Raw genomic sequence first — 12,721 nt, 5'->3', positions numbered from 1 at the left:
GCAGCGTCTGCAGCAGATTACTGTAAACTGACATTCAGATTGTGTTATTTTAGTCACTGGTTTAGTTCAACAGCAGTAAATTATGAGATGTGCTAATAGCTGCTGCGGTGAAATTGAAGAGCCCGGTTTCCTCTCTCTTTCGCTTTGACTTGATGAGATGAAATGACATAAAAACACTGCAGTAGTTCATCCTTGTATCACTGGTTCAACGCACACTGAGGTCACAAAACACTTAGCCTATTGTGACAATGCGGGTTTTGCAATAGCTGTCTTCAAATTAAAACAAGCAGCATCACATTCATTTAAGCCGAACCCAAACCTGAGCTTAACCAAGTCTTGATGTAAAAATGATAGAATTTGTGCTATGGGGAGTCGTTTTTTGCCTCCCAGATTGTGACTGTGCAAAAAAACCTGAAACCTTGACCCTGCAGTAAAGGGATCTTAAAGCTTTGTTCTCGCTGATGGATGAAAATACTCCTACTCATAAAGCAGGAAGGAATGCTGAATCGGTTAGTATAAAAATGATGTTGCACATGTGGTATGTCCTTCACAGTCACCATCAGAGCAGCTCCATCCTTCCAGCTGAGCTCCAGAGACATGGAGAATCAATACCAGTGTGCACTGAAGTTGTTTTGATGACCTAAGATCTCACTAAGATAATTCAGCTTGGGTTTTTCCATTAATATGTCACTCCTCTGTACTCTTACCCTGGCACAGATGGCAGGGGAAAACTCACCAGAGATTATGCTTTGTAAGGAAATCTAACAATGCCAAATATTACTATGTGAACAAAAGTGAAACTCAGTTTTCATTGTGTGCAAAGAAAAGGGCACACAAAGTCAGCAGAACTTGTTTTCAGTCACTCTTGCACCTCACATCACTAAAAAAAACCACATCCTCTGTCAAAAGGTTGTCATTATAGAGCCATCAACATGTCAGCTGTGCTGTTAAGACACATTCATGTAGACACAGAAAGGCTAACAACCACACATGCACACACATAGATCAACACACCCTTCCTCTGCACAGCGATGTTGGGATCAGGAAGCGCTGAAGAGCACAGATACCTTTTCCCCAAAAGGCTGCGGGTGTGGGCAGATAGTTCATGTTTTACAGTACTGACAACAGCTGAGGGGAACAACTACTGCTGACATTCATGAGTGCAATGCCACATAAATCTACTGTCTTAAAACACTCCTATCGGTTCCTAATGTCTAACATTTCCGGATTTAGCCCGAGTAGGAGTCATTGGACAGCTTCGTCTGTCATCACCTTCACGATCACTTCTTCTTTTCCAATATTAGTATATTTCATGTCTGTGATACTGTTGTACTATGATACTTTCACAAGCTGCTGGATAGAACAGGAAGCACTGACCACACATTTAGACCACAAGGAAGGGTATGAGAACTATCTGAGGTACCTGTGTTGTTTACAATCGATACTGTACTGGGACACAAGTGAAGAAGAGGAGAAAGCTGAAATTTTAGATCAACTGTAGGAACACTCTGTCTGTGCAGTCTTTGATCTGGCAATCAAAACATGCTTTTGTTACTGCTCTTGGGCAGCTATTCAGCTTTTTTTAAATATGTAACACAAGAGTCCCTTTTAGCTACAGCTCAAGTCATTTGTGACTGGCAAACTGAGGCTGTAATAGCGTCTAACGTTTCATGCAGAAGTATTCTTTGAAAGTGTTCACCCAGGCTCAGATAATTATAGACACACGCTACTTTTTTCCATTACACGAACGGCAGGCTGAGATGAAGCTTTTAAACTCGCGGGACGTGTGCTTCGATTTCAACAAGCTATCCGAATTCCTCAAAATTACCACACATCACCTGAACTGAACGGTGGAGGCTGTAGCGAGCCGGTGTCTGTATTCAGACTTAAAGTTACGGTCTTTGGTACGTGTGTTTATGACCTGCTGATGGTGAGCGAGGGAGGTACTCACTTTCTGCGCCTCCGAGTGTGTATCTGTGAGATACCCGATCTGTGTGTCTGTCAGAGAGTGTATCTCCCCACTGCTCCCCTCATCTAAGTCACTGTCCTCATCCTGCGTTGAGTCTCGCTTGTTGTCCAGTGTAACGCAGCAGGACACACTCTCTGTCTCAGTGACGCTGTCGTAATTATCCTCCTCGTCAATGACATCCTCATTAGGGAACACCTCCCCTTCCACGGTGCACGACGGGCTGTCAATGCCACTGTCCCGGTTGGGAATCTTCCCGTTCTGCTCTGAGGAGTCCGGATTGTCCAGAAGTTTGTGGGATGAACCTTCATCCCGCCCCACGTCATTGAGGCAGCCATCGTTCTGTGTGATGTCATTCACTGCACAGCTATCCATCACAGGATCACCGGTGCCGTCGATGCGCATGGAAGCCAGACGCGAGAGATCAGTCTCGTCGTCAGTCCGTTCAAAGTTGCCAAGCGCAGGTTTATCCACAGGGAAGGAGTCTCCTGCAACCTTTGCCGTGGTGTCCTGGCTGCAGGAAGTGATATCTGGTGCACTGTCCATTCTCAGACACAGCTGCAGCTGTGAGCGTGGAAGCACCCCAAGGATGGGGACCCTGGAAAAATAAAAACAAAGAAAAACTTAGCATCACATCACCTTTACAGATGTGTATTGCATCAAGGATCAATACTTGGGGCTGCACAGCAAAACTTTAATTTCTTGTTTCCTTGTATCTACGTCTCACTGAAAAACCAGCCCACATCTTAAACTGCTACAAAAAAAAGGCTAACCTGAAACTCCTTTTAGAAGACAAACGATAAATCTGCCAAACTAACCGGTCTCAGTCTAAATCCGTCTACATTTCTCAGCTTACCTTGAATTTTCAAACCTCTCAATCAGCAGCCCAACTTTCTGTGCCTCTCTCTGCGGCTGTGCTCCCTGGCCAGGAGGGGTTAGCGTAGGCTTTGGTTTAGGTGGAAGAGGGGGTGCTGGCAGAGGCCTGGAGGGTGCTGGTGGGATCCTCTTAGGTTTCTTGTCTTGCCCAAGGGCGAGCAGGTGCGCAGGTTTAGGGGGCACTACAGATGCGCGAGTCCAGACAAAACAAGAAAAGCAGAGCAAAAGAGAAGCATGAGGCTCCAGACAAGAACAAAAGCAATCAGGTAACAGGAATAAATCCAAGGGAGAAAACCTCCATAGCTGTGTCGCTGGTTCACTTAGTAAAAACTTGAGATAAAACACAGAAAATACAAAAAAAAAAAAGTCAGAAGAGACAGAGAAACCTAGCAGCGCAGTGGGGCAGGACGAAATCAACTCTGAGCGTCAGCGATCTGCAACTTCCTTATTTCTGAACAGGATGCTGAGAGCATGTGCGTAAGCCATTGTGGCTCAAGAAAGATGAGAAAAGAAGAAGAAAAGAAAAGGCAGTTGCAAAATTGCCGTTGTTTTTTTAAAATTTTTTGTTCCCTTTATTAACCGTTTCCTTTTTGGGCCACTTTTCTTGACTTTTTTGATTTTTTTTCATACATTTCATTTTAGGAAGCATTTTTGTCAGAAACCAGGAAATGTGCTGATATGTTACAGTTGTTAATTTCGGCACTTCCTCCATCTGTGTGGGCCACTGCTGATTAGAAAGGAGCAGACTTTTCTTTATGCAGTAGTAACAGTGCATGTGTTTATGTGCGGTGAGCTGTCTCCTGAGGATGATAACATATAAAGATGTTTCAGTTTCATCAGATCATCAGAAAGGCAACAACTTTACTTTATATACTTCTTTTTCAGCCAATATTGAGTATGTTAAATAAAAGTAAGGAGTAAGCATTTTATGTATGAGTGGGAAACAGAGGATACAGCATCACCAACAAACAGTTGGACAAACAGTTTAAACTGTAAATTAATGAATGTTTGCAAATTAATTTTTTAATTAATAGTTTAACTGATCCATTATTTTAAACCATTATTATTAATGTTGTTCACTGTAGCTGCAAAAAAACTCACAACGTTTGTAAAGAGCAATCCAATAAAAAAGGGCGAAAAAAGAAAAAAGGGAAAGTGCTACTTGCTTCTGCCATATAATTCATCAGTTAAGTGATTCAGCATGTTCTGCACCACCAAAGCTTTTAGGCCAGAGAGATCTACGTCCAGTTTTAGATTCTTCTCTGCTCAAAAACAGAATTACGACTTCCCTTTCAATTCAATTCTCCCTCCCGTCGGATTAGCTCGGAGATGTCAGTGAGGAAGTTCATCCTGTCAGGTGGGAAGTACTGTATGCATTCAAATAGAGTACCAGAAACTGTAATTGTGCCCAAGTAGCTCATAAGTCAGGCGAATGACAGTCAAAGCACAGTATGACTAGTTCTATTTGCTAAACCTCTTTAATATCGCTTGCATTTTAAAAACAAAACAAAACATGTATTATATTTACACTTTTATGTGCAGACAAGTAAGAAAGCAAAAGGCCACAGATGATTTTATTGCAATGGAATAATATGTTTTTACTGACTCTTCATCAGCTAACTGATATTTGATTTCAAACAGCTTTAAAGCAAGAATATGAAATGTAAACAGGTTTGAAACTCCTAGCCAGCAAATCTGGTGCTAACCCATGAACCTCTGAGCTGTGTGTGACTGTTTTCAGCACTGCAGTCCAAGTTCAGCCATTTTCAGCCAATGATCTTTACCACCAGTATCAATTCATGAAAAATGAGAGGATCTTGAAATATCAAAGCTATTCTAAAGGGCGGCTGTGGCGCTTTTTAAAACCTTGTTTTTTCCTTGATCAGAAATCTTTCCTGATAAAAATGCTAATCAAATGATCAATTTTAAATGATCAGCAGGAATTTCTCTTGCCAAAAGTTTGAATAGTTCAGAGCATGTTTAAAATCGGGGACAGGTCTGTGGTGTGTCCTAGTATGTTTCCCAGCGACTCCCTAAACACAACACATGTTCATATTTAGCATTCTTCAAATGGTGCCCGATCACAAACACTTGGGAGACACTGCCCTGCTTTACAGCAGCAGCAGCAGCTCTTGCAGAGGTGACCTACTGAGCACGGTGAGTGGCAGAGTGAGGTCAGGCAGCTGACGCGTCCCATGTTATAGAAAAGTGTTTTGTCAGAGCAGAATAAATCACGGCTCGATAGCAGGGGTCCAACCTTGCAGCACCTTTCAATTATAATGACAGCACCGATGTCAAAACTGGCCTTCAAGGGGCTGTGGTGTGTCACTGGATTTTTACCTTGAGGTTTCTGAGCGGTTAGCGTTCTGGGCGAGGTGGGGGGCTGAGGCCGCGGTTTGATTGGAGGCTTGTCGTGACATGGTCTGGGGGTCGGACCTTTCTTTATGAGCCTTGGAGAACACAGGTAGTCCACTGATCCACACTGGTACTGCAGAGGGGAGGCAGGGAGATCTATATATAGAGGAAAAGAAGAAAGACAATCTTAGGTATTGATCAATATAATAACACACATCTAAACACAAGGAATAATCCTGCGACAGCGATGCAGTGGTGCGTGGTGACTACTGCGGGTGAATGACCTTGAGCTTGGTGTGCTCCACGGCGTCGCCCTCGGACAGATAGCATTGGGGCCAAAAGAAACTCTGCAGCATCAATCCTAATACAAGGCCTAAGGCAGCAGAGAGCTGCAGAGCCTGCAAATTGGTTTCTCTTCACACTCTCAGACCTGTAACTGACTGGATAAATCTAATTTTCTGTAGATGCTGACTGGACATACATTGTGCACTTTTTAAAGCAGCTAAGTGACTTCCAAGACCCTCAATGTTATCAGTTTTTGTTTATCTCAACAAAATCAATCAAATCAAAGATGGAAGGATTTCATCTGAAGTTTTATATTTAAAAAAAAAAGTCACAAATATTTCTAAAATAGCTGGGCCCTGTGCGTGTTTAGCACTATGGTTACTTCAGCTGCAGGTTTTTGTGCAACAGTGCATTTTTAAGCCACAAGAGCAATGTATTTGGGTGCCACATCGACATGGTTTGAGTTCTGTGGTGCTCTGTGTGGCTTTAGCTATATAGGCATGTATTTTTACATTTACATATAGTTAACTGTTAACTGTCAGGTCGCTTTTGGCCTTTTGTTAGATGTGAAGAGCAAAATATTTCCTTTACACTTTCACAAATCCATCGGGATCATCAATTTGCCTTTAAAACTTCAAAATGCAAAATACACGATGCAAAAAATCTTTAAAGGACGAGGTGGTAATGTTATCACACATACACACATATTTCCATTACATTTTGACAAAGATATGCTATGAATGCCAACTCTTTGAAGTCCAGTCAAGAGAGAAGAAACAGTGTTTGCACTGCTATTGTTTGCGAGCGTGCATTTGTCTGTACCATATGCACTCTACGAGGTTTCATTTGAACATACCACAACAGCCTTTTTTGCGCCATTATTATCGGAAGGGGGACAAAAAGTGCAGCCCCAGAGTAGATTATGATAATAGCTATGCAAACTACAGCCACACAGCTCTGTTCCTTCAGGCTCATGGATTCGATCAAGTCACACCAACTTTTGCTCGACCGGATTACAGCCTAAAATTGCACCGAGCCCCCACAAGAGCCTTGGCACATCTAATTTGGTGTTTTTCAGCTGCGCTTCAGGCAGTGGAAGGAAAAAAATTCTGTCAGTAATGAGTCCTGTTATGCTGTCTGCCTCATGTGGCACACTGCAGGTGTTCCCACCATCTTTGCACCAGTGGAATAAGAGCAGGGCAGGGGGAACAAAGCAAACAGCTCCCTCAGCTCCGTACAATAGATGGAGAACACGTTTTCCACACTGAGGACTGCGGATCAGTGCCTACAGTAGGTAGATTTTGAATTTAGTTAGACTATCTTTGCATCCGGTCCCTGGCAAAAGAAAAACTGCAGGCCCTTCACAGTGGTTTCAGCTAATGCCATCTCTAAATCAGAGATGACTTGCGGGCTGAGTCAGAGGAAAAGTCCTTCAGCCAAATAACTGCCTGATGAAGAACACTTTGACCCAAGACTGGCTGTGGTCTTTGCTGGGAAAAATAAACAACAGTGCAAGACAGAGGCATAAGGGCCGGTGCCTATGGAAACTCAGTGTAGCTATGGTTACCTGAGAGCCAAACCTGGCCCTCATGTCAAACTGCTTAACACCGAAAGAAACTTGACAACACAGCAGAGCGAGTAAGGAGCTGACACTCACGTTTTTTGTCCTTAATTAAAATCTCACAAACCTCGCATGAGTACACAGGAAAATATGTAAGCAAATTCATTCAGTCTAATTATATCACACAACAGTGTTCAAGCCATTACTAAAACAAATACTTAGAATATAAAGGAACACACAAACAGCCAAGAGTGCCATAAATACATTACCTTGCGTCCTATCTTTCCGTGTCAGATATCCAAAGTCCAAAGAGCAACTGAATGTAAAAGTCATCCACACAGCAGTGTTTAAACCAAAATAAATCCTGCCCTCCCAGTTTTCCGGAGTGCCGTGTGTGTGTGTGTGCGCGCACGCAACTGAGACTACTCTTTGTGGCCAACAAACACAGACATACACACCCTAACCAGCCCTTTAAAAGCCCAATCCTGCATTATACCAAAACACGCACAGTCACCTGTCCTTTCCCAGTGGTGTTAGAGGACCTGCACCTGTCTGCTCACCTGACAAACCTGATACTAACAGCTCCTCCCGGGGCCAAAATGACATGATTATGTGTCACTGTGGAATCCCGGAATCTCAGCATATAATCTTACAGTTTGCCCACAACACAGGAAACTTTGCCCACAGCGCACAACTCGAAAGACAAGGGTTAGAGTTAGATAATCAACAAAATCGCCTATTTGAGGCAGTCACCTAATTGATTTGGACTCAAGAGACAATATTAATAATGTATCTATCTAATTTAGTGAGAGCTTTGTAAAAACACAAAGGAGAATAATGAGCTCATTAATTTCCTTTGCTCCCCACACAGTAACTGAAGAATAAATGAACAGCACGATTAGAAAGAAATTATATGAGAACATTATTACTGCTACACCCTGAAGGCTGTGCGTTAACATGGCAACCTCTCCCAGCAAAAGCAACAATTAGTCACTGTAAATCTTACCTGTTCTTTCATGGTTGTGATGTAATGCAATCTCAGCTTAGGACTGTGAGGACTTTGAGTTGTAACTTCAAAATACTGCTTCACAGTATACAACTACACAAAGTTAATGGTTGCCGTGTACCTTATACACAGAAATATTCGGATACCTTCAGGTACGTATACTGACACTTTGATTTTAATCAGCAGGAAGCATGTAAGCGTGATAAACGTCCGGGATTGTGATGCTATCATGAGAGAAAAACCTAAGGAATGTATTTCTTGTATTAGCACGTCACAGCAATGTGTATCAGTCTTTGTTTGATTGCTTTTGCCTTTTGTGTAGTTAGATTGTCTCTGTTGTATGACAATTAATCAAATTATGAGTCTTAAGGTGTGTTTACAACGTTAAGTAAACAAGGTCAAGAATCAATGCAAGCTTTCAATATTTGCTTTTAATGCTCAATGCTGCAGACATATTTCTTTTCAATACCGAATGACATGGATACAAATCTGGTGACTGTTAAGTTACATACAGGAGATGTAGGTTGACCGTAGCACATGAAACAAATTCAAATGGAGACCGTAACATTGTATTCTCAGGTGGATGATGAAATGAACATAATGTATAAGACAGTAACAGAAAATTGGGATTTAAAATAAATTAATATGCGGACTCGTTCCCGGTGGGTGATGGGCTTCGCCAGGGCTGCCCTTTGTCTCCGGTTCTGTTCATAATTTTTATGGACAGGATTTCTAGGCGCAGCCAAGTGGCGGAGGGCTTTCGCTTTGGTGGCCTCAGAATCTCATCTCTGATTTTTGCAGATGATGTGGTTCTGTTGGCTTCATCGGGTGAGGGCCTCCAGCTCGCACTGGAACGGTTCGCAGCCGAGTGTGAAGCAGCGGGAATGAGGATCAGCACCTCCAAATCCGAGGCCATGGTTCTCAGACGGAAAAGGGTGGAGTGCCCACTCCGGGTCGGGGATGAGTTCCTGCCCCAAGTGGAGGAGTTCAAGTATCTCGGGGTCTTCATGTCTTTTATCCTGTCTTCCTTCTCTCACCCCAACCGGTCGCAGCAGATGGCCGCCCCTCCCTGAGCCTGGTTCTGCCGGAGGTTTCTTCCTGTTAAAAGGGAGTTTTTCCTTCCCACTGTTGCCAAAGTGCTTGCTCATAGGGGGTCATATGATTGTTGGGTTTTTTTCTCTGTATCTATGAAGCGCCTTGAGGCGACTTATGTTGTGATTTGGCGCTATATAAATAAAATTGAATTGAATTGAATTGAATTGTTCGCGAGTGATGGGAGAAGGGAGCCGGAGATCGACAGACGGATTGGGGCTGCAGCTGCAGTAATGCGGACGCTGCACCGGTCCGTCGTGGTGAAGAGGGAGCTGAGTGTAAAAGCGAAGCTCTCAATTTACCGGTCGATCTACGTCCCTACCCTCACCTATGGCCACGAGCTGTGGGTAGTGACCGAAAGACCGAGATCACAGATACAAGCGGCAGAAATGAGCTTCCTCCGAAGGGTGGCTGGCCTCTCCCTTAGAGATAGGGTGAGAAGTTCGGCCATCCGGGAGGGGCTCAGAGTAGAGCAGCTGCTGCTCCACATCGAAAGGAGCCAGCTGAGGTGGTTCGGACATCTGACAAGGATGCCCCCTGGGCACCTCCTGGGTGAGGTGTTCCAGGCATGTCCCACCGGGAGGAGGCCCCGGGGCAGACCCAGGACACGCTGGAGAGATTATATCTCTCGGCTGGCCTGGGAACGCCTTGGTATTCCCCCGGACAAGCTGGAGGAGGTGGCTGGGGAGAGGGAGGTCTGGGCCTCTTTGCTTAGGCTGCTGCCCCCGCGACCCGACCCCGGACAAAGCGGATGACGATGGATGGATGGAAATAAATTAATAAAAAAAACATAGATGTTAATCATCGCTGTACATGCGACATTTCTAGTTTTTGTCACAATTTTCAGTTTAACTACCACCTTACAAGCAGTCGGGGGGTGTTTGCAGATAAGCTGGGATCTTCTGTGTAAACTACAGCCACTGTGACAATATGCTAGCAACTAAAGCAATCAGGAGGATTGTAGCAGCCTCTTTGTGACCTTTTTTTACCTAGCAACTGCTAGCAAACTCCAGCAACCACTCAGCAAATTGTCTGTGGACAAACATTTTTATCCAACATCCAGTGGTTGCCACGGGGTAGCCGACAGGTCATTAGGCCTGTACGGCTGAAGCCTTAAACTTCCAAACTTTCTCTAAGTTCTAATTTTCAGACTTAAAAAGATAAAATAAAATTACATATCTAATCAGACTAGGCCACATCAGTAGAATGAGTTAGTATGCAAAGTGAGAAACAGTGGGGCAAAGATGGTTTAGCTGAGGGACACTACATTTTGCTATTTGCTTTGTTATCAACAACTGATGATGCGATGCTCTGAGCATTTTAAAAGTTGCATGGCAGCAAAATTTAATGATTTTGAGTTGGACTTGTACCTTTCAAGCTGTGTCTCTGTCTCCCTAGTTGGGTGTGAGCACAAACCGTAGTATAATGTGCTAGATGTGCTCATTTTCACCAGGGATACTGAGATTAGTACAGAAGCTTGTTTCCACCACTGAAAACAAAAAACAGAGCAAAACATTTTCTTTACTCTCCATAAATCAAACCTTCGAGATAGACATCTCAAATTTTCACCGTGCTAATTCAAAGTTCTGAGAAAATAACTCATAACTCTCTCCTCTCTCCATTTTCCCCAAACCCCAAGACACCCAGGTTCAAAATATACACAAACACGCACAAGGAAAATGCACAGACGTAGCTACCCTGTCAATCACCTTCAGCCCCGAGGCGACCCCCACAGAGTCATTTATTACCCATCATCCCAGAGATGGATCGCTCACAGTCAGCAGAGTCTCCCCACTCAGACAGCTACTCAATCAGCTCTCCTGTCCACAAAGCAACCCTGGGTAAGGAAGAGCTGACAGCACCACTCTGATAACTTCAACCAACCACCCGCCCAGTTCCCCACCAAGACGTGGCAAGACATCCAGTTTGGGTGGTGTACCTCATTATTTCCTATGTCACCATCACATTTCTTAGCTTTTCTGCCTTCATTATACCCACTCTCTTCCTTTCCTTCTGTCTGTGTCTGTATAACTTTCTTTCACTGTCTCATTCAGAATAATACTGGTTTTATTTCCACCGTGTTACCCTGAACGACTCAGCCAGAGAGCAGCAAGCTCTCATTAAACGACTCTTAGATTTATAATGAACTTTGAGCCACAGAGCCACTTAAATTCTTGGCTTGGACAGGAACACATTGTCTTGTAGAAAAATAGCAAGGCTAAGAAAACAAAGGAATTTTGCTTTGTCTCATTTCTCCCTCTGCCATACCAATATGTGCTATGACCTTGATCTACTTTTCAGAAATCAACTTAATCATTAAAAAAAAAAGAAACAAAGATAGATAGAAATGTATAGATGAAGACAGAATTTAAATACATGTTGCAGCTGGGACACAGAGGGACTGAAATAAAGAAGGTGACATGTTCAAAAAAGGAAATTAAAGCTATAAATAACTATAAAAAAAGTATTTACTTTTCTAGATATAAGAAATTGGTTGAAACGACACTATAAAAGGATAAAAACCCAAATGTACAAACCAGGAAATTTAAAAAAAAGCAGAGAGAGAAAATACTGGTGTGAGTATAACAGCAGCTGCCCTGGGATCGACAGTAGGGCAGATCTCAGTCTCTGACAATCACACAGTAACGAGGGCCCAATTCTATTTTCACCACAGGCTTTATTAACCCACACACATCTCCACATGCACGCAGTCATACACACACAAAAGTACACAAGGATCAACAGCTATCCAATCATATACAGCAGCATCTGGCTGCAGATTAAAAATCTATATTCATCTTCTCCTCATCATGCTCTGTAATGAGAAACAATCACATTTTCTTTGTCAACCCATCAGTTTTTTTAACCTACTGTAGAAAATATTTATTGTTTAACAATTAGCGGCACCCCAAGTTTCACTGGTATGGCATTAGGCACTGAGCTGAATTAGGTCAGTGGGCATAGCAGGCACAATGGCATGTCTCCCACACTAAGTGGGAAGATTTCAGCAGCTCCCACAGATTGTGATTTTCTGGGATGAGAAGACAGAGAGGCTGAGAGGTTAGAAAAAGGTTCAGCAGGCAACGGATTGCTAGAAGGTGTTAAAGTTATAGCCTCGTAATCTAAGAGTAAAACTCACAAAGCAGTAATGAATTGGTTCCTATATTGTGCTTTTCTAGTTGACCACTCAAGGCACTTTCATACAACAAATCTTCTTTGCCCGAGTGGCCATTCTACTCTGGCATGCAGAGTAGAATGGCCAGGGATTGAACCACCAACCTTCTAGTTAGTAGATGACCTGGGTCACCCTCACCCTGGGTGAGCAAGCCTCACTTCCACTATGAACATAGCCACTGGACTTGATTTGATGTCTTGAGAGATAATTTGATGTCTCTTAAACCAAAGCAGGGGGAAATATCTATCTATAGATATAGATATCTATATATCTATCCATCCATCCATCCATCCATCTTCATCCGCTTTGTCCGGGGCCGGGTCGCGGGGGCAGCAGCCTAAGCAAAGAGGCCCAGACCTCCCTCTCCCCAGCCACCTCCTCCAGCTTATCCGGGGGAATACCAAG

The 12,721-nt window shown here is 43.4% G+C and overlaps 1 protein-coding gene across 4 annotated transcripts in view; it reads right to left on the bottom strand.

Moving 5' to 3' along the window:
* The window catches only part of fgd (faciogenital dysplasia), a 52,238-nt gene that overhangs the window by 14,436 nt on the left and 25,081 nt on the right, over positions 1 to 12,721 (bottom strand). For 2 of the 4 annotated variants that reach the window (XM_005749065.1, XM_005749066.1), the window contains exons 1-4: positions 7,313 to 7,382; positions 5,183 to 5,353; positions 2,823 to 3,024; positions 1,952 to 2,564 (exon numbers count right to left, since the gene is read on the bottom strand). In XM_005749065.1, the coding sequence (XP_005749122.1) occupies positions 1,952 to 2,564; positions 2,823 to 3,024; positions 5,183 to 5,353; positions 7,313 to 7,376 (1,050 nt within the window). In that variant the 5' untranslated portion in view covers positions 7,377 to 7,382. Of the gene's footprint in view, positions 1 to 1,951; positions 2,565 to 2,822; positions 3,025 to 5,182; positions 5,354 to 7,312; positions 7,383 to 12,721 lie in introns of those variants that run through there. The other 2 variants (XM_005749067.1, XM_005749068.1) reach the window with 1 other exon arrangement.

This window comes from Pundamilia nyererei, unplaced genomic scaffold (genome assembly GCF_000239375.1).
Source record: "Pundamilia nyererei isolate P.nyererei 1_Seehausen unplaced genomic scaffold, PunNye1.0 scaffold00236, whole genome shotgun sequence".
NCBI lineage: Eukaryota > Metazoa > Chordata > Actinopteri > Cichliformes > Cichlidae > Pundamilia > Pundamilia nyererei.
Note: the sequence above shows the minus strand (reverse complement) of the source record. Positions and strands in the feature narration are given on the sequence as shown.